Source organism: Paramisgurnus dabryanus, chromosome 3 (genome assembly GCF_030506205.2).
Source record: "Paramisgurnus dabryanus chromosome 3, PD_genome_1.1, whole genome shotgun sequence".
In the NCBI taxonomy this organism is placed as follows: Eukaryota; Metazoa; Chordata; class Actinopteri; order Cypriniformes; family Cobitidae; genus Paramisgurnus; species Paramisgurnus dabryanus.
Window position 1 is genome coordinate 3,016,428 of NC_133339.1, and position 23,118 is coordinate 3,039,545.

The 23,118-nt window shown below is 36.1% G+C and overlaps 2 protein-coding genes across 2 annotated transcripts; both read left to right on the top strand.

Moving 5' to 3' along the window:
- The first annotated feature begins 452 nt into the window (after window positions 1-452).
- Window positions 453-8,779, top strand: LOC135733743 (high affinity immunoglobulin gamma Fc receptor I-like). Its single transcript, XM_065252533.2, has 9 exons — window positions 453-480; window positions 1,661-1,921; window positions 2,105-2,377; window positions 4,419-4,691; window positions 6,647-6,850; window positions 7,097-7,153; window positions 7,319-7,405; window positions 7,709-7,768; window positions 7,879-8,779. Exons 1-9 carry the CDS (start codon window positions 453-455, stop codon window positions 7,953-7,955), a joined length of 1,320 nt encoding a protein of 439 aa, XP_065108605.2. The 3' UTR covers window positions 7,956-8,779.
- Window positions 8,780-21,118: 12,339 nt separating this feature from the next.
- LOC135733744 (ecto-ADP-ribosyltransferase 5-like) lies at window positions 21,119-21,823 on the top strand. The gene has a single exon (XM_065252534.2). It carries the CDS (start codon window positions 21,119-21,121, stop codon window positions 21,821-21,823), a length of 705 nt encoding a protein of 234 aa, XP_065108606.2.
- The last annotated feature ends 1,295 nt before the right edge of the window (window positions 21,824-23,118 follow it).

Genomic DNA, 23,118 nt, shown 5'->3' on the forward strand with positions numbered 1-23,118 from the left:
TGCTTGGACAAGTCTCATTGATTTTATATTGACAGATAAACCAATTCTGACTGTGCAGCCACAGAGGCCTGTGTTCATTGGAGACACAGTTACTCTGACCTGTGAGGTTTATCAGTCCACTGGATGGGAGTTTTTCTTTATCACACCACTCATAAAGACTGAATCCACTGAAACTACAGGAACTAAAACAATCAGATCTGTGAGAGTCTCTGATGGAGGAGAGTACAAGTGCATAGCCAGAAGAGGAAACCCTCAGGTTTACACACAATACAGTCAACCAATAACAGTGACAGTACAGGGTAAATATGTATACATAATGCACTTGGTTCTGAGAAATCAATGAACATTATTTGATATGACACTGAATGAGTGGCAATTACAGTAGATGATACAACTTTTAATGCTTTAAAGTAAATGAGGGCAATTATGTTTTTCCATTTTAGTCGGTCACTATGACGTCATGTTGTGGCCGACGAATTGGTAACGTGCTTTGCAGGACCAATCTACTTAGAGAAGATAATAAAGCACCAATGAACTTGGAATGCAGGTATTTGCATCTGCTGGCATCGTTGTAGCGATTCAGCAAGAGGAAAGGGAAATGTTATTTAAAACACTATTGAACCTCCTACCAACTTACCCGGAAATAACGCCTCACATGAAGGAGAAAGAACTTAATGTATGTTTTAAGAATCGCTCTGCATCTGATCTCTATCAAAAGTCCTTCACAAAAATTTAATTATCTCAGCTTTTTGCTCAAAATTTGGTGTTTTTGAAGAAACCTACCCATATTTGAGAGGTGATAAGAAGAGAAGTAATCAAGGTAGGATTAAAAAAAAAATTCGTCTGAAAGCAGAGGGTCTGTTTAATTTGATATATTGTTTGTTTATATATTTGAAGAAGAACATTTTCTAGAAGGCATTAAACTTTTGTGAAAATCACGAAAAATGCTGGCGCTGGCTGGCAACTTTTTTAAAAGCGCTGGCGAGGAAAGTGTTCTTGACTCTGTCACGTGACCACGAACCAATCGAAACTCTTCCTCATACTCTTACGCACACATGCAGCTGGACACACACACGCGCCTCACAAAAGCCGATGCTAGTATCATTTATTCAGTTGCTGTGCTAAGTTATTTTTTACATTTTGTAATTAAAACCAGTTTTACTAGTCCACTATCGTGGGTTTAAAAAAAATAAAAAATGGCTGATTTGGTATTGCACCTGCCTCTCGTTAAATACTTGTGCAGCGGTACAGCGTCAGCCAATGCAAATACCTGCATGCCAAGTTCTTTGTCGCTTTAGTAGCTTCTCGAAGTAGATTGGTCCCTCAAAGCACGTTCCCAATTTGCCGGTCATGACGTGACGTCTCCGTTTCCTTCCTTTAGGGAACAAGGGTTACATCCGTAACTGAGACGTTTTATTTTTTAAAATAGTGCTTAATTTAAAAAAAAGTTAAAACAATCCCCTTAATATTTTATAATTTAATTTGAATCGGTTCATTTTTAAATAAACAAAATTTTAAATACATTTTATGCTGATTTATCTTTAATATCAGTAAGAAAACACCACTAGAGTTCATTATACAGTGAACACACAGATTTCCTCTGTCAATCATACTGGATGAGTTTTCAGATTCACTGTTTACATTGATTTTATATTGACAGATAAACCAACTCTGAACGTGCAGCCACAGACGTCTGTGTTCATTGGAGACTCAGTTACTCTGATCTGTGGGGTTCATCAGTCCACTGGATGGGAGTTTATCTTCATAAACCCTTCAAACACTGAATCCAATGAAACTACAGGAACTAAAACAATCAGATCTGTGAGAGTCTCTGATGGAGGAGAGTACAAGTGCAGAGCTGGAAGAGGAAACCCTCAGGTTTACACACAATACAGTGAACCAGTAACTGTGACAGTACATGGTAAGTATTTATACTCACATTATACACTTTGTTTTAATGGCATGATAACATTATTTCCTAAGACATTGAACAAGTGGCAATAACAGTTACAGAGGAAAAACTATAATATGATACAGCATAAATGTTTTGCAGTCAAGTGTTTATTTGACATTATTTTCAATGTGAATTGTTGTCATTGTACAGAAAGACCAACACCTCAAGTGTCTGTTTGGCCTGCTGATCATGTATTCAGAGGAGAAACTGTCAATCTCACATGTGTCATCAATGAAGAAGGAGTCAGCAGCTGGGAGTACAGCTGGTATAAAAATGATTCAATCATCCAGCAGAATAAACTTCAGTATTACACAATCAGATCTGTTACTGCGTCTGACGCAGGTAAATACACCTGTAGAGGAACAGAGACCAGTGGATCAAGATACTCACACATCAGTAATGCAGTTACACTGACAGTATCAGGTGAGTCTGTTTATCATCATTCACAATATACAGTCATATTTAACTTTTTATGACAAATTTCACTTCAACCTGTAGTATTAAAATTACTTCTACAAGAGGGACCTGACCTATACAACAAAATTTCATTATTATGAAATAAGATGTAAACATTTAAACAACAATTGTATTGAAAGTTGAATATACCAATACTTTTAAAGGCAGAGTGCATGATTTCTAAAAAACACTTTGGAAAAGGTAGGGCCAACTACCAAAACACACTTGTAGCCAATCAGCAAAAAGGGGCGTGTCTACTTACCGACATGTTGCCTGGGTTGTGTATGAGTGGGGCCGGTCCATCAAATGAAAATCCAGATTCTATTGGGGTAAGGGCGTGTTTGTTTAGGTGATTTCAAATGTCAACATTGGCTTTCAAAGATCATGCACCCCAACTTTTTTTTTAGCATTTATTAGCAGGTAGGCCTAATGGGGGTTATATTTTATTTACAACACAATATTGAGACAGACTATTTAACTTTTTAACAAACCAATGAAGGAATTTCTTTAATGGAAGCAAATGAAGAGTGCAGATTGAGTGACCATTTTATTTTAAATATATTTAAAATGTAAATGTCATCTAAAAGGTAATTGACAATGCAGAGAGGAAGTTGGTGAGCTGTCAAAATGATGAAGATCATGGTATTTGTCAGGGTTGGAAATTAGCACCCGGCACCAGCCAAACGTGGGTGATTTTGTGCCGTGGCGGGTAAACTCGCTTCACCTACCTGCCACCATGGCGGGTAAATAAAAATAGTATACTGTTTCACCCGGATACTTTTAGAGGAGCCACACCTTCAAAAAATGTGCCGTTACATCGTAGGCGTTAAGAGGTTTGCAGAAAAAAAAACAGGAGGAGCCAGTGGACAAAGAGGCGAAAGTCAAAAATGTTTTTTTTTTTTTTTAAAGAACGATGGAGAAAAGCAGACGAGTCCTGCGATTGGTTAGTTTATGATGGTCCCGTACACACTCCATATTATTCGGTTTTCACTTCACCTTTCAATGCTTAATCCTGTTGTGTACACACACAGTTCAGTAATTTACGGTGTTGACAACCGCATTCTACAACCGAATTAACTCCTACAAAATGCAGGTAGTGACAACCACATTTATAGAAACTCTGCATCGTGTACATAACCAAACTGAACAACGAGTAGTTAATAAAGTGTTTAAACATGCCTCATGGACATGACACGTCTCTCTTCTGAAAAAATAAATGCCTAGAAGGGGAAAAGTTCTTCTGTAAGCGCTAAAATTAAGTTTTTAGCTGTCACAATCCGAAACATTCTCTGGGGGAGAAATCGTCAGACATCCATTATTTTGTTTTTCAGCACCCCTGGTCATATATAGGTTCCCACGCGCCTGGGCATGTTTGTTTACGTGATTTCAAATGTCAACATTGGCTTTCAGAGATTCTGCATCCTACCTTTAAATGTACAGTAAGTAGGATTTTCCCCTTTCTATTGGTCACATTTTTTATTTTCCATTCAAATGAATAGTGCTCTCTAGCGCCTCCCTTTGCTAAATGCGTGTTGCAACTACAGTAGCCGTTGATCTCACTGATTTCCTTGTCCGTTTCAGCTGGTTCACGTGTTCTGAATGAAAACGCATTGCGGTAGGCTAGTGCTTTTTGTCCCTCTCTGCTATTAGAGTTTTTCAATATGGCAGTATGACATGCAAGCCTCTTTGGCCTTACCCGTTCAATGTAAATAAAGAGAATAAATTCTAAGCTTACAAAGAAAAGATAGATCACTTGCAGAGGTCATTTGACACCAACGAGGACATATTTATGAATAAAGACATTGATTTTGACTAATAAAATACTTAAAAAACTACACATTGCCCATTTTACTTTTCGAATGCTTAAAGAAACATCAGTGTTCACTGGAGAGACTGAAGTGTGAGGTAGAGGATCAGTACAGTAACTGGAGATATCAGTGGTATAAAGACACAATGAAAGTGTTTGAGACTGAGCATGACAGAGACTCTGTGTTTTATTCTCTTATAGGAACAAAACCTAAACTCACATCAGATACTGAAGGATCTGTACTGACAGGTAACACAGTAACTCTGAAGTGTCACATTGATCATTGGTCTACTGGATTGAAGTTTTACTGGTACAACAACACACAAAACACTGAGAAGACAACAACAGAAACAAACACTTACACAATCCACAGTGTTAAAGTTTCAGATGAAGGTCAGTACTGGTGTAAAGCTAGAAGAGGAAAACCAGACTATTACACAAACTACAGTGATGGACTGTGGATAAATGTTAAAGGTGAGAAACAACTTGAATTTTAAGATCTCAGTCAGTGTGGATGCCATATTTAATCTGACAGTCTGTGATAGGTTGTTAAAAAGTATTTTTTAGACAAAAATATTTAGGTCCCCAATTCTTTTGGTATTCCATAACTTTATAACTTTGTGTGAGAAATTGATGAAGATTAGCTTTAGAAGAATTGAAAAGACTATAATTTAATGCATATATGTTGCTTTTGTGTCAGTATATTCCGGTCTGAGTGAACACGGCGTGTGTCTTCCGCTACGTGTTTTAGACATTTTAAAGTTTTAAAGTGGTACTTGTGGCCTTTCAACGATTAAAGGGCTCAAAATGATTTAAAAGGACTGTCCTCACGGTTTGGAGACTATGTAACGCAATCTGTTTCTTCGGCTTGTCAAGAGTCTGAGATAAATAACGCGCAACAGGTCGATGCCTCTTGATTTCTGCTTTCTGCGCATCTATGGTAGGATCGATTACATCCCAACTGGCTCTGGACTGTACGGGGGAGTTGATAATATTATTCCTGCTGCTGGTCTTTGTTTGTTTATCTCAATCTTATCTGCCAACCTGCATGCTCAGACTATTTTATTTTCTTCAATGTGGTTTTACACTATTCATCATCTGATTTATTACGTTTAAAATCTTCGCTCCGCTTGCCAGCCGGAGTTTATAAACATTGTGCTGCCCTGGGAATTACGTGTCAGCCACGGTATGTGCATTGTATGTGCAGCTTTCAATCAGCTTCCTCTGACCGTTACATTCCGGTCATCTGGTTTATCTAAATATTGTGAAACGGGATGTCAATTTCAACAAGTTCAGCGTGTTAAAATATACTACAAGTGTCCTGTCGGGAAAGTCTGAAATTTACTTCTATAAAAGTGGGTCTCTTAAATGCTCATTCTATCAAACAAGCCTTTTATTTTGAATTACTTTTTACATCGCGCTTGTTGGATTTTTTTGTTTATTAGTGAGACTTGGTTAAATTCTGGTGATCAAATGGCTTTGGATGAGCTGACACCAACTGGCTGTGGCTTTCTGAACTCTCCCCAGGTCACTGGACGAGGCGTTGGTGTAGCCACTCTTTTCAAAGACTCTTTTAAATGCAAATTGTTATCCACAGAAATATATTCAAGTTTTGACGTACAGTAGCTTCTTCTGTGCCTTGGTTTAGACCTCCTAAACCGAATAAGGATTTCACCCAGAATTTTTCTGATTTTCTCTCTGGATTAGTGTCTCGTTGTGATAAACTTTAGGTCCTTTTAATGTTCATTGGATTTTAATTTTCATTTATGCTTCCCATCGAAGCCACTGGTTAATGAATTTCTTTCTCTTATTGAGACTTAATTTCACACAACATGTCACTGGTTCTGCTCATAAGAAGGTCATACATTAGATCTTATCTTTCAATCTGTCTCGTCTTGTCTCAGCTAGGTTTTTAACAGGAGCTAGGAAGAGGGTCCATATTACACCCGTACTGCAATCCTTAAAATTGCTTCCTGTCAAATTCCGAATAGATTTTAAATTCTCTTGTTTGTCTTCAAGGCAATTTCAGGATTAATTACTCAGTACATTATCAAACTTCTCATTCATTGGGTTTATGCAACATTAAATGTTGTTTTCTTTTTAATGTTTTCATTTTATTTTTGTAAAGCACTTTGGAGCAACGGCTGTTGTTTAAAAATGTGCTTGCTTGCCATATGGATAGCCTTGGTCCTTATTCACCTTTATTAAACTAAAACATTTGCCTGCATATTTTTCAATATTATTTGTTGTGCTTATGGATGAAAGACCTTCATGCAGGTTTGAACAATGTTCTAATTTTCACAACACAGTTTTTTTGTGAATTGAGAAAGTTTAGCTTTAATCATTTATTAAGGTGGATAAGCACAGTATTTTTTTTGCACAATTTGCATATGCACTGGTTATAAAAGGATGTATTTCTGCTTTTCCAGCCTCAGGATCTTCATCTCTTGGTCTTATTGTTGGTCTGTGTCTTGGACTGAGCGTCATGTTTTTGATCTTTTTCTTGGTCCTGCTGTGGTGCTACAAAAACAAAAAACTCTCCCAGTCTCCGTCAGCTTTCAGTCCACAGCAGAACATCAGTCAGACATCAGATCAGAAACAGACTGAAGATGGTTATAATCACCTGCATACTGGTCAGTTTACTGTACATTCATACAGTACTATCAGTGCCAGAAATCTGCTTTTATAAGAGCTGATGCATCCCAACATATACCCAGAACACCCTAGTAACTGCATACTGTAGCAACAGACTAGAAACACTATCACTAATGCTTAGTCAATATCAACATATTAAACAATATTTCTATTAAGGCTTTACTAGACCTAAAACTTTGACACATTGTCTTTTGAAACTTGATTAATTATTTTATTCATTACAGGAGAGGCTCATCTTTATGACTCTATTAATACAACAGACAATAAAGACACAAGCTCAGGTATTGATGTTATTTAATGTTCATCTCATTACAGTAAAACTATTTTTAAGGGTCAAATATTTTTCCTTTCTCAGTGACTCTGAAACTAAAGAGCAAATGTAGAAACTACTAGAAGAGTAAGACTGAGAGAAAACTCTTAATCATTTCTTTTATTCTTCACTGTAGACAATGTAAATGAATCAGCTGATCTCACCTATGCTGATATTGAACTGAAACCTAAGAAAGAAATGAAGAAAAAGAAAGAGAAGAAAGGTAAAACAAAATATCATGATCAACAGAGATATCCAAACATTTAAAATAACAAATAACTTATAATGCTTCAATAACATGCTGAATCACAGATGTGGTTTTATGTTGCTTTTATTGAACATATCTATAAACAGAAAGATAATCTGTTTAATATCTTTTTAATATTTATTTTTTATATTTCTGTTTAATATCTTTTAACAGGATCCTAAACTGTCATCTTTTCTCGGAAGTTACACTAACTGTCAGAAGAGATTTATGAATGTTGAGTTGTTTATAATGAAGTTTCCTCATTCTTGTTATTTTTAGGGAATAACAGTGAAGAAGGTGACATTGTGTACTCTAAACTGAAGAAACCAGGAGATCAAGGTGAGAAACTAAAATATTAAACAAATACAGGTATGAACCAAACAGCACCTATAAGCTTCACTTTGTATCTGGGTTCAGTATCCATTTTAAGTATTTTGCATTTTTTTCAGATGTTGCTTCTGGATCTGTTGATGTGACTTATGCTCAGATTAAAAGATCAGAGGAGAAAAAGACACCAATGCATTAACCAATGCTTAATATTATCAATCCAAACATTCAAGATTCCTAATCTTTGATTTTTCTAATAGCATAAAGGAGCATAGGTGCGGTTTAGCACTTAAAATGGTTTCCCTATGATCACGAGCCAGTAAACCAGTTTTAGTGCTACTTAGCACCATTTTTTTAAAGAGTGTACATTAATAAACTTTTCAATACAGTACATTCTCATAATGGCACAAATGCTACAGCAAGACTGTTGATATCTAAACGCTTTGTTTGTCTCTTGATACTTTTTTCAGCCTAATGGCCTAATAGGGAACATAGTGATATACAAAAGTTATATTTTTCTGTACACAGTAACAAATTTATGTAAAATAAACAAATCCTTACTATAGACATTTGTGCAGAATTCCGAATTATGGAAATTAAATCCTGTGTAATCTCACAACTGTTTACATGAACAATGTACATGAGCATTTCTTAAAAAAATTATTCAACGATCAAAATAAAAATAGGGTGCACCAAAGTCCTTTTAGGGAAGTCACGCTACTAGACGCCGGCCATCTTTGCAACGCCTCTGGAAAGTTATTTTAATCATGCAAGATTTCAAGTTAGTATCTAATTTATTAGGGAAATACAGATATCTGTCAAATTACATGCTATAGTCACAATTAAACAACATCTCTCTGACAAACACTCTGTACAGAATTTGGGATTTAAAACTATATTTTGTTAATCCTTTATTTTTTTACTGTATTTTTAGTCTGTTACAGTTTTTAAGAATGTTCTCACCATACTCATTTGCATACTACTTCTCAACTTGTGCTTTCTGTAAATAAATATAAAACTTAACACCAGTTGTAGTTGTAGTTTCTATTAACTTATCAGCTTTTTAATGTCACTGTTTGCACCCGTGTACACTTTCATAGTACAGCATACTTTTACAAGTTACCATTTTATCTAAAGACTTTTCTCACAAGGTTATATTTCATACACATGAATTTGTAACTATGCCCAATTCAACATTTAGCGTAGAAAACATGATCACTGATTTGCACTGTTGAATACTCAATGCCATTTCTGGTGTAAAATACAGTATTGTATTTTAGAGATTTTAGTAGGAGTTTTTCTACATAGTGGGTTGACCACTAAGTAAACTAGACACACTTAAAAGACTTTTAGTAATGTGTTCTATGTGTTCAACAAATACACCCCCTGCCCACCCTTGACTTTTTCATCATTTAAGTCTTATATTCAATCCCTGTTTATGGAGAGAAGTGTAAATAAGTTTACAATGATGATTTATATTAACATGCCAGCTCACTCAGGCCCAATGAAATCTACTTTTTCATTTTTTTATTTTTGTGCCATCCAAATCGCTTAGGTTTATTAGATTTTGTATACACACCGGACACTTTATTAGGTACACCTGTCCAACTGTGCGTTAATGCAAATTTCAAATCAGCCAATCACATGGCAGCAACTTGATATGGTCAAGACGATCTGCTGCAGTTCAAACCGAGCATCAGAATGGGGAAGAAAGGTGATTCAAGTGACTTTGAAAGTGGCATGGTTGTATTGGAGTATTTCAGAAACTGCTGATCTAATGGGAATTTTACGCACAACCATCTCAAGGGTTTTACAGTGAATGGTCCGAAAAAGAGATAATATCCAGTGAGTGGCAGTTTTGTGGGCGCAAATTCCTTCTTGATGCCAAAAGTCAGAGAAGAATGGCCAGCCAAATAACCACTTGTTACAACCGAGATATACAGAAGAGCATCTCTGAACGCAAAACGCGTCGAACCTTGAGGCGGATGGGCTACAACAGCAGAAGACCACACCGGGTGCCACTCCTGACAGTTATGAACGAAGCCTACAATTCACACAGGCTCACAATAGAACATTGGAAAAACGTTGCCTGGTCTGATAAGTCTTGATTTCTGCTGCGACATTCAGATAGTAAAGTCAGAATTTGGCGTCAACAACATGAAAGCATGGATCCATCTTGCCTTGTATCAACGGTTCAGGCTGGTGGTGTAATGGTGTGGGGGATATTTTCTTGGCACACTTTGGGCCCATTAGTACCAATTGAGCATCGTGTATGGTTTCTGACCATGTTCATCCCTTTATGACCACAGTTTACCCATCCTCTGATGGCTATTTCCAGCAGGATAACGTGCCATGTCATAAAGCACAAATCATCTCAGACTGGTTTCTTGAACATGACAATGAGTTCACTGTACTAAAATGGCCTCCACAGTCACCAATTCTCAACCCAATGGAGCATCTTTGGGATGTGGTGGAACGGGAGCTTCGTGCCGTGGATGTGCAGCCGACAAATCTGCAGCAACTGCGAGATGTTATCATGTCAATATGGACCAAAATCTCTGAGGAATGTTTCCAGTAACTTGTTGAATCTGTGTCACGAAGGATTAAGGCAGTTCTGAAGGCGAAAGGGGGTCAAACCCGGTACTAGTAAGGTGTACCTAATAAAGTGGCCGGTGAGTGTATAAGGACTTAAATAAGACAGCAATTTTGTTTGAAGAGCGTTTGTGCCTTGCAAACATGCTCACAGACAAATGGAAAACTATGTTTGAATTTTAGATATTACAATGGGAACTATGACAAACTTACATTTAATATTCACATGTATTCAGTTTTAGAACTGATCATGTTTTCTTAGAATTGGGTGCCTGCCAACATTAAAATAGTAAACCCCTCTTAGTTTGTTAATGATATGCATGAGATGTGCAACTTCTGTGCACGTCCTATCTTGATATTTTTGTTATAAACTTGTACTGTAGCCAAATTTATCTGACTTGAATGTCAAACTAATCATTCTGGATCATCAATTTAAAGAATTAGCAGAATTCATGAGGGTTCAAAAAAAACAAAAAACATCTTATTTCGAAATGAAGCATGATATTTTTTATATCCCTGGATCAAAAGTCTGATCTAAACTGGCAAATTTATGCAACTGTAAAACCTGTTGTGTGCTATAAACATGATTGACTGCATAATGCATTTGAATATTAAATGAAGGGTTTGTCATGGTTCCCATTATAACATCTGAGAATTAAATCTTTAATTTGCTGCTATAAAGATGGATGACTGCTGTAATGTTGTGTTTTTTTTTACCTTTCCAACTTCATTCCTTAACTTTAAATTAGGTACTTCATTCATTGTTCTACTTTTTACTATTGATCCTGATGTATTTGATGATGTTGTTCAGGACATTAATGAGAATTATTTGACAAAATTTTGCTGTCCTGTTTGTGAATTAAAATTTATTTAAATACCACTTTCACAAATTTAAAACTCTAAGAATGTCAGAACCAGAGACAGATGACTTAAAGGGACTTTTTAGTAATGTACGTGTTCAACAACTGCCCACCCTTGAATTCTGCATCATTCAAGTCTTAAATTTCAATCATCCGTTTATGGACAGTCTAAATAAACTATAAATAAAGTTTCAAAATGACAATTTATATTAAAATTCCTTGATCTTTCAGACCCAATGAAAACCAATTTTTCATTCTGTTTTTAATTTTTGTTTTTTTATGCCACTCAAATCACAAAGGATTATTAGATCTTGTATATGATGACTTAGTTTGAAGAGCGTGTGCTTCTGATCTTTGATATTTTTGGTTCATGACATGATGTGACACATTGAGGCCACATGTTAAGGTGTGAACATGTAGCTGAGTAAAGTATATTTGGGCCTTGCGAACATCCTTACAGATAAATTGAAAACTATGATCAAATTCTCAGATGTTTTAATGGGAACTTTGACAAACCCTTCATTTAGAGCAGACCTAAAATAAAATAACCCCTCTTAGTTTGTTCTTCTTTGCAACTCTCTGTTCGTGATATGCATATGAGATATTTTGTGCATGTCTTATTCTTATACCTCTCTTTAAATTTTGATATTTATTTTAAACTTGTATCGGACCTTTATGACAAATAAATAATTTTGCATTTTCAATTCAAAGGATAAGACTTCACTGCATGAGTTTTAAATGTTCAAAAACAACAAAAAATAATACTTTGGGGTTTTACACGGTCTAGTGAATTAATGAATATTAAATTAATCAGTGAATATAAAGGATATCGATGACAGGAATCAGACTCTAAATAAACTTTATGATGCATTGAATTTGTACTTTCACAATGAGTTATTCAAAGATGTTTTACTTTCATAGGAAACATTTACGGTTCAGAATTAACCATTACTGATGGTTATATAACAACTGAATAAGTTCATAATCCAAACACTGCTTCATCATACAGTATAAAATCACCTGGAGGTGTATTAACTTCTCAAATGTTAGTTTAGTACTGTAAGTATTTCGGTCTTACAAAGATGCTTGTGAATATGTAATTAATAGTGTGGATGTATTGTATGAATATATTCACAGGTAATGTTTTGCATCACAGGATAAGTTACACATGAGCTTTTCTGCTTTATAAAGTTTTTTTACTCCTCTTCCAGCTCTCAATCTTTATTTTTACTCAATTCTTGTATAGAATACACTGTAAAGTGTTACATTGTTGCCACCTACAGGTTATAACATGAATAACAACTAATCACCACATGCATCTGAGGATTCAGACTCAATCAGGATGTTGACCTCTGCAAGCTCTTATTTTCATAGTCACCAGTAAAGCTGTCATAAGACAAGTGAGCTTACATTTTAAGTGTGAATATTACAACCGTGATGACATGAATTTATAATTATGTTCCTGTAGCTCAATGGTGTCCTGTAGTTCATTTGAAGAAACAATAAGAAACAATTAGTAATAAACTATTCTCATTTTATATCCATCTGAGCCATATTATAATTATCAAGTCATCTCAAGTGAATGCTAAAAACTACTAGGCTACATTACCATGAAAATATGTTTGTTAACTATTTTCCCATGTTTTTCCAAAGCCAGAAATGTCTGCACAGATTTCTTTGTTTAGATATTTTGCCTTCCCCAGACTTTCCATGTCCGCCGTACAACCATCATACCGACAATCAACTGAATTCTTTGCTCTGCATATATTGGTACTTCAACATCCACGTTGTGATCCTATAGCATTGAGAAAAAATATCAGTAATAATACTTGTACGGCAGGGTTCCTCATATCTTACCCTGGAAGGCCGGAGCACTACAGAGGCTGCGTCCGAAAACTCTAAATTGTTGCCTTCTGCAGCAGCCTTCCAGGGCAAGAAGGCATCAAGGCATGTCTGAATTCAATGTTAGGTTCACTTCCTGACCCCTGAGATCTTGTCCCACAATTGTATGCGTGTGTGCGCATGGGGAATGTGATTGGTCGAGCCTGGTTGAGTTCGAAAAAAAAATGGCGGCCAAGAAAGTGGCTGGAGCACAAATTTAGTGTAAATAAATGTATTTTTCCCCTTTTACACCCTTTAATTCCATTTCTAGCGAGAAATTAGTATTGCATTTTTTAAATATGTGATTAGTTATCACAAAGGCGCTCTCTGTTTATATTTCAAACACGCTGCCTTTGAAGGGTGTCCGAAAGCCTTTCTCTGAGCTGCCCTCATGCCTCCGAAGTCACTGCCTCATGAGGCAGCAAGGCAACAAGTCAGCTGCCTATGGACGCAGCCAGAGTTTAGCTACAACACTAATCAAAGTATACCCACCTGTGATTTTCTAGCAATCATGAAGACCTTGGCTGCGTCAAATAACCACACTTGTGGTCTTGCCACTTGAGAGCGCGTGCACGCGACAGGAAGTAAGTGCGCAAGACTGTCCCATGTACTTGTATTCAATGTACTTGGTATTCAAGGCTCAGCGTATCCTGTCATGCATCATGTTCAGGATGTAAATCATGAGACTTTTGCCCAAATCTCGCGAGATGTTGTGGAAACTTTTAATTGTAAGTTAATAAATGGATTTTACATATTTTGGTAGTAAAACGGAAAGTGTTCCACATTTCATTGGTGCAAACATTGTTATGTATTTTGTAAAACATCTGTAACTACTTTATAACATTAAAACAACATTAATGTTGTCATTTATTCAAAGACTATATAAAGAATAAACTTTAATAAAGCTACATGCACAAAATTAAGAGTTTTTTACGGGTGCAAAGAATTCTGCGTCTGAAAGTTTCAGATAAGTGTAGATAATATTCTTTAAATGTTCATTTATTTATTCATTTGTTTATGTGTTCATTTTATTTAAAGAAAACCTTGAAAATGTATATTAGTAGCCTAAATAAAAAATGAACACATTTTGATGCAAATTGCTACCATTACTTGGATTGACATCTTAACACTTCTTAAGTGTGCCCCATTGGGTGAATAGTTTTTATATGCATGCTTGGGATCTTCACTCCCACTAGAACACTTGGGCAAAATACAGGAAATACATCATGTAAGTATTCAAACGGTCAAGTGCAAAGACCGAAAGTGTGGTTATTTGGACGCAGCCCTTGATAAGCTTGCTCAGGTGTGTTTGATCAGGGTTGAAGCTAAACAGTGCTCCAGACCTCCAGAGTAAGATTTAAGGAACACTGTTGTGGTATTATACAGACTCATAATTCAGTCTTACCTGTCATAGTACAATTTACTGGTGATAAGGAGAATAAGAGCTGCAGTGGTCAACATCCTGATTTACTCTGAATTTTCAGATGCACAACAAACAGGGATCAGGTAAATAAAGTAGAGTGAAGAAGCTGCAAAAGACAACAAGAACCTCTATCGTTTCCTGCCAACAATGGGGGTTTAACCCACAACTAAGCTTTGCGTTACAAGTGAAGAGTTCAAATGCAAAACCTTTGCGTCTAGCATGATTTCTTATTAATTAGCATTTTTTTCAGACTCTTTAAGCTTCATAAAAGCTCTTCACAAACCTATGGGTGACGTCACAGACACTACGTCCATATTTTGTCTATGGTGGTATAATAGTTTAGTCTTATGCAAATTGAGGTGGATATGTCAACTGGATATGACTTTATTTCGATTTTTATAATAACCATGAGTGTAAATATATTGTTTGATGTCTACATGCTCTATACATGGCACGCTAACTGTTCTACATATGTGATTTTAAGAGCCAATGAAGTACATAAAATGTTTCAAAAAACTGCTAATCCAATAATAAACATCAACAGATGGAGTAATATATTATATACCAAAAAACATATAAAGTGTTCAATCCACATGTGAGCAACAGAAATAACTCAATTTAAACCAGAAAGTGATGCTTAATCTTAAACGTAAAGTTAAAAGTCAAACAGTCATGTATTAGAGTGTGATTCAATAAACAATGTTTATATACTGTAACATACGAAAAACTAACTTACTTAATAAGCATAGCACAATGCTCAGGCCAGCTGACAGAATGACAGAAGACTCGAAACAAATCCCAACACCTTCGTTTTATAAGGTTTTTGTGCACCTCAAGCAACACCCAAAAACGATAAAGAAAGCACACAAAAGAATTTCAAAATGCAGTCATTATAAGCAATTGAGAAATTAAACGTGTGTGTAATAGTAGGCTATATTGGATCTGTGCACTTTAAAGACTATGCAACATTATTTTACATTTAACTACTTCAGTTTCTGTACTGTACCTGTAAACTAAAGACCAACCTGAAAAACATGAAACACACTGTTTATATTATTTCTAAGTTTGTTTTAATGTATTTATTTGTGCTATTGCTCATAAAGTCCTTAGCATTGAGTCAGCTGCTTTGAAAGTTTAGTCTCTCCACTGATCTATTAGGAAGATAGGCAAACTGTAAAGGGTCAAGGTTGTTGACCTCTGCAGCTCTTATTCTCATAGTCACCAGTAAAGTTGTTCTAAGACAAGTGAGCTTACATTTTGAGTGTGAATATTACAACTGTGATGACATGAAGTTATTATTATGTTCCTGTAGCTCAATGGTGTCCTGTAATTCAATTGAAGAAAAATAAGAAACAATTAGTAATAAACTATTCTCATTTTATATCCATCTCAGCCATATTGTAATTATCAAATCATCTCAAGTGAATTGCTAGATTATGAACTACTGTACTAGATATAGGGCTCTATCAAACACCCGGTGCAATGCAGCGCAATGTAGCGCAATGCGCGACACAATTGTCTTTTGCTAGTTTCAACCCGGCGCAATGATAATTTTCACGTTTAGCGTCACATTGTACAAATAGCAAATGCATTTGCGCCCAATTTTGCGCCCATGGGCGTTTTGGTCTGAAAACGAGGTGTTGGAGCGTTGTTATTTTGAGGCAACTAAAATAGACTACGCCATTGAACAACAAAAAGCGTGTTAGTAATATATGCCTATAAATGGGACAACAACGCAGGTTTGCTTATCACATTCATAATGCGCAGCAGCAAAAATCCATTTTTAAATATGAAAGATTAAAGGATTGAATGTAAAAGATTATTATTGAGTCTCTTGGACATAAATGAGGACAGATTATGAGACGTTAGAAAGCGTAACGAGCTGCTTCACATGTAGCATGGTAAGTAAAAAAATGCTTTGTACCTGTGGATATGATGAGATGAGAAACAGTTTAAGTAATGCTTTTTAAAAATCCTATGGCGCTGTTCAAATGCGGAAAGGCTTCGGCTCTTCGCACGTTTGTAAATTTTTCTCTCTTGTTGGTATTTTTAGAATACAAACCTTTTCTTGCATATTTGCAAATCATTTTATGAGATAACAATGATTATGTAGGATATCAATACATTTACAGCAATTAAAAGCCTGCTATTTTTACTTCTATGACTGAAAGAAAACGGCTTTTAAAGATTTTAATCAAAAAATTAAAATGTCAATAAAAATGAAAACAAATTTTTTTTTTACATTATTCTTAAACTGGTGGTCTTCTTCCTCTGCTTAGTTTTTCAGTTTACAAAGTCCGCCATCTTAATAGGGATTAAACATAGCGCCAGCGCAACTGGCTTTTAAAGGGGATGAGAGCTGAGACACTCATTGGTTTATTGCACGTTACGCCCAAAACACCCCCATTACTCATTACGAGAATATGAACAACCCTTCCCGTCGTCAAATTAGGAAAGTGGCATTGGACATGCCCATTTAGACAGTGCGCCGTGTGCTTTAGATAATGCGCTTAGATCGTTTAAGTAGGGCCCATAGGCTACATTACCATGAAAATATGTTTGTTAAAAATAGAGTATGCTGTAGTTATTTGTTTTCACTATTTTGGATATTGGTCCTTCAACAGCCACTTTGTGATCCTATAGCAATGAGAAAAATATATTATCAGTAATAATACTTGTACAATTAATTACTACAACAAGAATACTATTTGTTAAAGTGACCTAACTGACAATGTACCTGTAAACTAAAGACCAACCTGAAAAACCTGAAACAGACTGTTTATATAATTTTTAAGTTTGTTTTAACGTATTTATTTGTGCTATTGCTCATAAGTCCTTAGCGTTGAGTCAGCTGCTTTGAAAGTTTAGTCTCTCCACATTACTCCCCTCAAACTTTACCATGTGGGTGCGTTGTAGTCACCACAACGTGAGTCAAGAGGGGGAGTGGTAGAGGGTGTTTTCTACAGTACACATCATGCAAGTTAATACACTTATTTTGAATATAGTCTTTTAGCAATGTCCAAGTTCATTTATAAACTAAAGTTATTATTTTTTTTTAAATTCACTCTTTCTGGTTGGGGGTGGCCAGGATCTTTTTAGGGGTGGCCATGGCCCCCCTGGGCCCCCATTAAGGGCGCTACTGGGAACATAGACTTTTCCGGTGAGTCAAATACTGCTGAATAAACCGTGTATGTGTAAGACAACCAGATATTGATGGGCAGGATCTTATATAAATAACATTTGTCAACAAGAGACACTACTTGTGTAAAGAAACACTTGTTTTTTATGGTTGGCTAGACATTTTTGGAGGGGCAGAGGGAAAATCTGCCTGGGGGAAGATTCAACCCGCACCTACACTTGATTTTAGATATCCTTTTTCAAAACAGTCAAATGACTTTTACTAAAATATAAAGAGTACAGTATTTATTTCAGGAAATGTCTACAATTCTTCGTTAAAACAAGCTTTGCCAATTTGAGTTGTTATATTATAATAAATGTGTTTGTACAGGTCGAAATTGACAAAAAGCTGAATACTGCGTAAGAGACATTCCAAGCATGTAGTAGAGGGGGCACATCATGGTTTTTGGAAGGAGCACACTGGCTACACACAGCCTGATCAGAAATGCAAACAAAGATTCACAAGCCAAGTCTCCATTAGACCTAGTAAAAGTAGAACTTATTTTTAGGTATAACATTTTATTTTTGGTATAAAGTATTTTTGCCCTAACAGCAAATGTATCTTCATCTTATTATATTTTTCTCACACAGAAGTAGTTGTCTGTAATTTCTACATTTCTCTTAGGGCTGCTTTACAGGGAAAATGAATGATGAACACAAATTCCTAAACAAGTTTCTCATTCTGATTGATTGTATATTATATTTTCAATATTATGTATGTAATATTGAAATACATACATACCTATAAATATACAATAGATTACATACATTCCAATGCAAAACTGAGAGATAAGACACATACATAAGGGGCAATTTCAATACGCAATGTTATGTCTATAAAACCTTGTCTTTTTTATCTTTTTCTAGAGGGCACTGTTACTTGTTTACACTTGTGATGGGGAAAAATCTTTGTCTTTACATGCATTTTGTTTTTTTCCAAGCCGTTTTATATTTATAAATAATAATAATTGGCATTTTCTGAAGTTTTTATCTTTTTTCTGATTTAAAATTTGAGAAACATAACCTTGCCTTTTGGAGGCCCTGAATATCATTAAGCAGTCCTAAAGGATGAGTACACATAGATCTGTAAGAATCGTTCTACCTTCGTGATGTAAACATTTCTTCTGTACACTGTAACAAAAACAATGCAGCATGAAGTTGAAACGACTTGGTTTTGCAAGTCAATTCAACATAATTCTGCTTCCTTTAGGATCCCACAGGAAAATAATCACAAAAATCCTCAGGGAATAAATGTATATTATTGTAGTCGTGCTGTTGGAAAGAACAAGCACATGCTTGTCCTGAATCAGAGCACAAAACCTCCACAGGGCAAGCAAGACTGCCAGCAGTTTGAGGCAATTGATGTGCCAATAAAGACAGGGTCCTGTCCAGGAGCTCGCGGCCACATGCTTGTTGCACACAGCACCCCAGCCCATACTCGAGGTATCGGTCGTAACGACACCAGCTAGCAGGAAACTGAGGTCTGACCACAGGCTGAACAGATGACAACACGCAGGGGAGATGGGAATCTGCTGTGTGTCGTGGCGCCATGCCCACCAAGGGACTCGGCAATAAAGCCAATACTGAAGCGGTCACCTATGTGCTCGAGCACTAGGTCCCTGTAAGCACACAACTGTTCCCGAGAATGAGCTTAGATTAGTCAGGCATCAAGAGTGGCTTCCACGACCTTCGTGAATACCCTGCACTTAAATGCCCACCCTTAAATGCAAACTGCAGGACCCTCACCCTAGGGACGCCCATGGGGGGGTCTTGGTGGCCTGGCGTGACGATGAGTTCCTCCTGCAGTTGGATCTGAAAAACCGGGTGCGCACGGCATTAACGGGACTTCCACGACTTCATCAACTCTTATGCACCTCCGGAAAGAGAGGCACAGGGGCGGGCATGACTGGGTGTCACGTCTCGACGCTGGATACTGATTGTCCAGCTGCGAATGTTCTGGAGAGCGCTCCATTAACAGCTCCTACTCGCGAGTCCCAAAGGTGATGCATCCAATGTATCTATCCATTGTTTGTTTGTTTCAATGTTTGCCCTCCTGAGTGGATTCATGATTTTACAGTATGAGTACTTTTAAAACCATACGAAAAACACAATGTCACCTAGAATTATTTGCATGCATTTCACCACAAATACAATAATTAAAGAAACCCATTTCATAAGATTTAATCACTTACTGTAGTATTACATACGTAGTATATTGTCCCTAGTTACAAAAAATTGTTTGGCCATGTTTATATTGGCTTCATATAATATTTACATTGATATTTCTTAAAATACCACTTTCCTCTCGTTAAAGGCAGGGTTCATGATCTCTGAAAGCCAATGTTGACATTTGAAATCACCTAAACAAACACGGCCCTACCCCAACAGAATCTGGACCTTCTTTCGATAGACCCGCCCCACACATACGCAACCCAGGCAACAATGTCGGTTAGACAGTAGTCGGTCCAACTACGGTACCAAAAGTTTTTCATAAATTATGGACCCCGCCTTTAATATCAGAACTTTGACCATAATGCTTTGTATGAAATCTGACACAGCTGTTTTAAAAAGCTTTTTTTGTGATTTGGTGCTTGCCAAAATCGCAAATTATTATTAAATATGGTGCATGTGAAATGAAATAAGGTAGTTTTGTGTCTGTGCTCTTTGACACCTGTGGCCTATTAAAAGCACATGTAGGCTGGTGTCTAGCTTAAACAAATAAATCAGTGCATTGCAAACATGACAAACTGTGTGACAGGATTCTCAGATGTTAATGATACCAACTGTGGAAAACCCATTTAATATTCAGATGTATTCAGTTTTCTTAGGAACTTTTGACCCGCCTACTACTTTCAAATATAAAACCCTCTTAGTCAGTTCCTTATTGAAATTCTCCATATGTGATCTACACATTATATCGCAGCATTTCTTCATAATTACTGAACCATAACTTGGATACTTTGATACTTGTTACTCCATTTATCAAACCCTGGAACAAACATCACCTTAGGTCCCAACATCTGAAAAGGTTTGTTACTGTAAATGTTACTGTAAATCTGTCTCACAAAGTTAATTTGTATGATTAGATATCCACAATGCTCGAGGTAAAATACTGTGTGTTTATTTTGAAAAGTAAAAATGTCTCTTTAACACAATCATTGTCTTGCACATTCTTCACTGTATTATATCCTATAACTGATTTTTTTCCATTCATCTAAGGATTGAGACTAAATCAGGATGTTGACCACTGCAGCTCTTATTCTCACTGTCACCAGTAAAGTTGTCCTAGGACAGGTAAGACTGAATTATGAATTGATATATTACTGTATGATTATCATGATAACGATATGAATTTATTATTATTTTTTCTCATTGTTATAGGATTACAGACAGGCTGTTATATCCCAAGCACCAATATATTCATTAAATATGTCTGAGAGTTCAGTTGATGACTGGTATGATGGTTGTACAGAGACGATGGCAAACCTGGTGGAGACAAAATATCTATCTGAAGAAATCACTGCTAACATATCAGGCTTTGGAACTGCTTGGAAGACCAGTGAAGGAGAAATCCCTGAACCAAAAGAAAACTTAAATAGAAACCATTTAATTGCCATTTCCGTGTACACTGGTCGTACCGTATATAATCAATTTAATCAGGATGTAAGGAGTGGTAAACTAAAATACAAAAACACGAAATACGCATGGTATTCACTTCACTTTTTGTTGACAGAAGCGATACAGATATTAAAGAAAACACAAGAGAAATGTATATTAACTTATCGTCGTACCAATGTTACGTTTAATGAGACTGTTCTGTACAAAGAGATTCGTTTTGGCTCATTTGCGTCCTCCTCTCTTGATCAAGAAGCAGCAAAGATATTTGGAAGTGAATTTTGTTTTGAAATCAAGACTTGTCATGGCGCTGATGTGGCAAAATACTCCCTGTATCCTCATGAGAGAGAAGTGCTGATTCCTCCATATGAAAAGTTTAAAGTGACTGAAATCAAGAAGGATGACTGGTGTAAGACTGTGTTTGTGTTGAAAAGCTTTGGAATAAGAAGTGACTTAAACTGTGCAGTTGCATCAGCCGGGTCCCAAATATATATCACAGATGTCTGTTGCTGTGGCTGACCAGCTTTGACATCTTCATTCATTTCTCTTTTTAATATTAAATATTAATTTCACTTCTTATTGAGCCTTACACATAACATGCAGAGAAAATTATATCCTGGCCATAAATTAAGAATTTATTCCCACGATTTATTAACCCTCTGGGGTTAGACCATTTTTTTGACAATGGCAGAGGTTCTGACATGCTCTTGCATTTGGTCTTTTTTCAGTCGCTTTAAACATATAAATGGCTTATATCACATAAAATTGTATTCAGCACAAACTGTGCTAAAATAATATGCGAGTAACATGTATGAACATGTTTGTATTTTTAAGTAAATGATGTTTATGTGTGGTTAGTAAAAATAAAAAAGATGCTGAAATAAGCCCAAGGAACACATAGTAAACATTTTTTCATCAACAAAAAACTGGGTCTCGAAGAGCTGGAAATTTGCTACAAAAATATGTAAAAACCATTTTACCCACTCATTCACATGAAACAATATAAAGAGTTTGGTTGCAAAACGAGATAACTCAGAAATCTCGGTTTTTGGGTGTGCATTTCAATTAATATCAATTCAACTGCAGTTGGTTTGTTTTGATTTGAACCTTCATAACTTAAAAAATACAGCTATGTAGCACCATAAAACAAAATAATAACATAAAAACATAATAATAAACATGTTTTGACCAAAATGTTAAAAACGGTGTTATCTCGTTTTGCAACGAAACTTTTCATATATTGATATAACTTTTGTAAGACACTTTTTCTTGTGTAATGGCAATATGCAAGGGAGGGTCAATGGTCATGAATATTGATGTGATTTAGAACTGGAGATAAAGACCCAACCCCTAATAACTAAATGAGTTGTGATAGAGTGAATGTGAGGAGACAAAAAATTCAAAATACTGTACAATAAAATCTAAATAATAAGTGTCAAATATAAATTTTATACACATACATTTTAGCAGACAACTTTGTGTCAGTTTGGAAAACAGTTCCTGAAGATACAAGTGAATTATTTATAGCTTCTGTTTTTAACGCGTGTTTCTGTAAGCCGTATAACTGTTTCTAAAAATAAGTTGCATATGGTATCGCGTACATGTGCGCGAGTTCAGAACTCGCGTCTCCTCACGTGTAAACAATGCGTTTTGTGTGCAAGGAAACATATTACAGCACAGACCTAAAATATCCTGTAGTGCAGCCTTACTGAAAGTCAAAGAAAACTTGATTACTGTGTCTAAACTGCACGGCATGTAAAGAGTTATCCGCCATTACGCGAGTAAAAGTGTCCTCGTTTGCAAACAATGGCTGT

Coding starts and splice junctions, on each gene's coding strand:
- LOC135733743 (XM_065252533.2), top strand. CDS start 453: ATGACGTCATGTTGTGGCCGACGAATTG. Junction 4,692..6,646: donor ACTGTGGATAAATGTTAAAG/GTGAGAAACAAC, acceptor CTGCTTTTCCAG/CCTCAGGATCTTCATCTCTT. Junction 7,406..7,708: donor GAAAAAGAAAGAGAAGAAAG/GTAAAACAAAAT, acceptor TGTTATTTTTAG/GGAATAACAGTGAAGAAGGT.
- LOC135733744 (XM_065252534.2), top strand. CDS start 21,119: ATGTCTGAGAGTTCAGTTGATGACTGGTATGATGGTTGTACAGAGACG.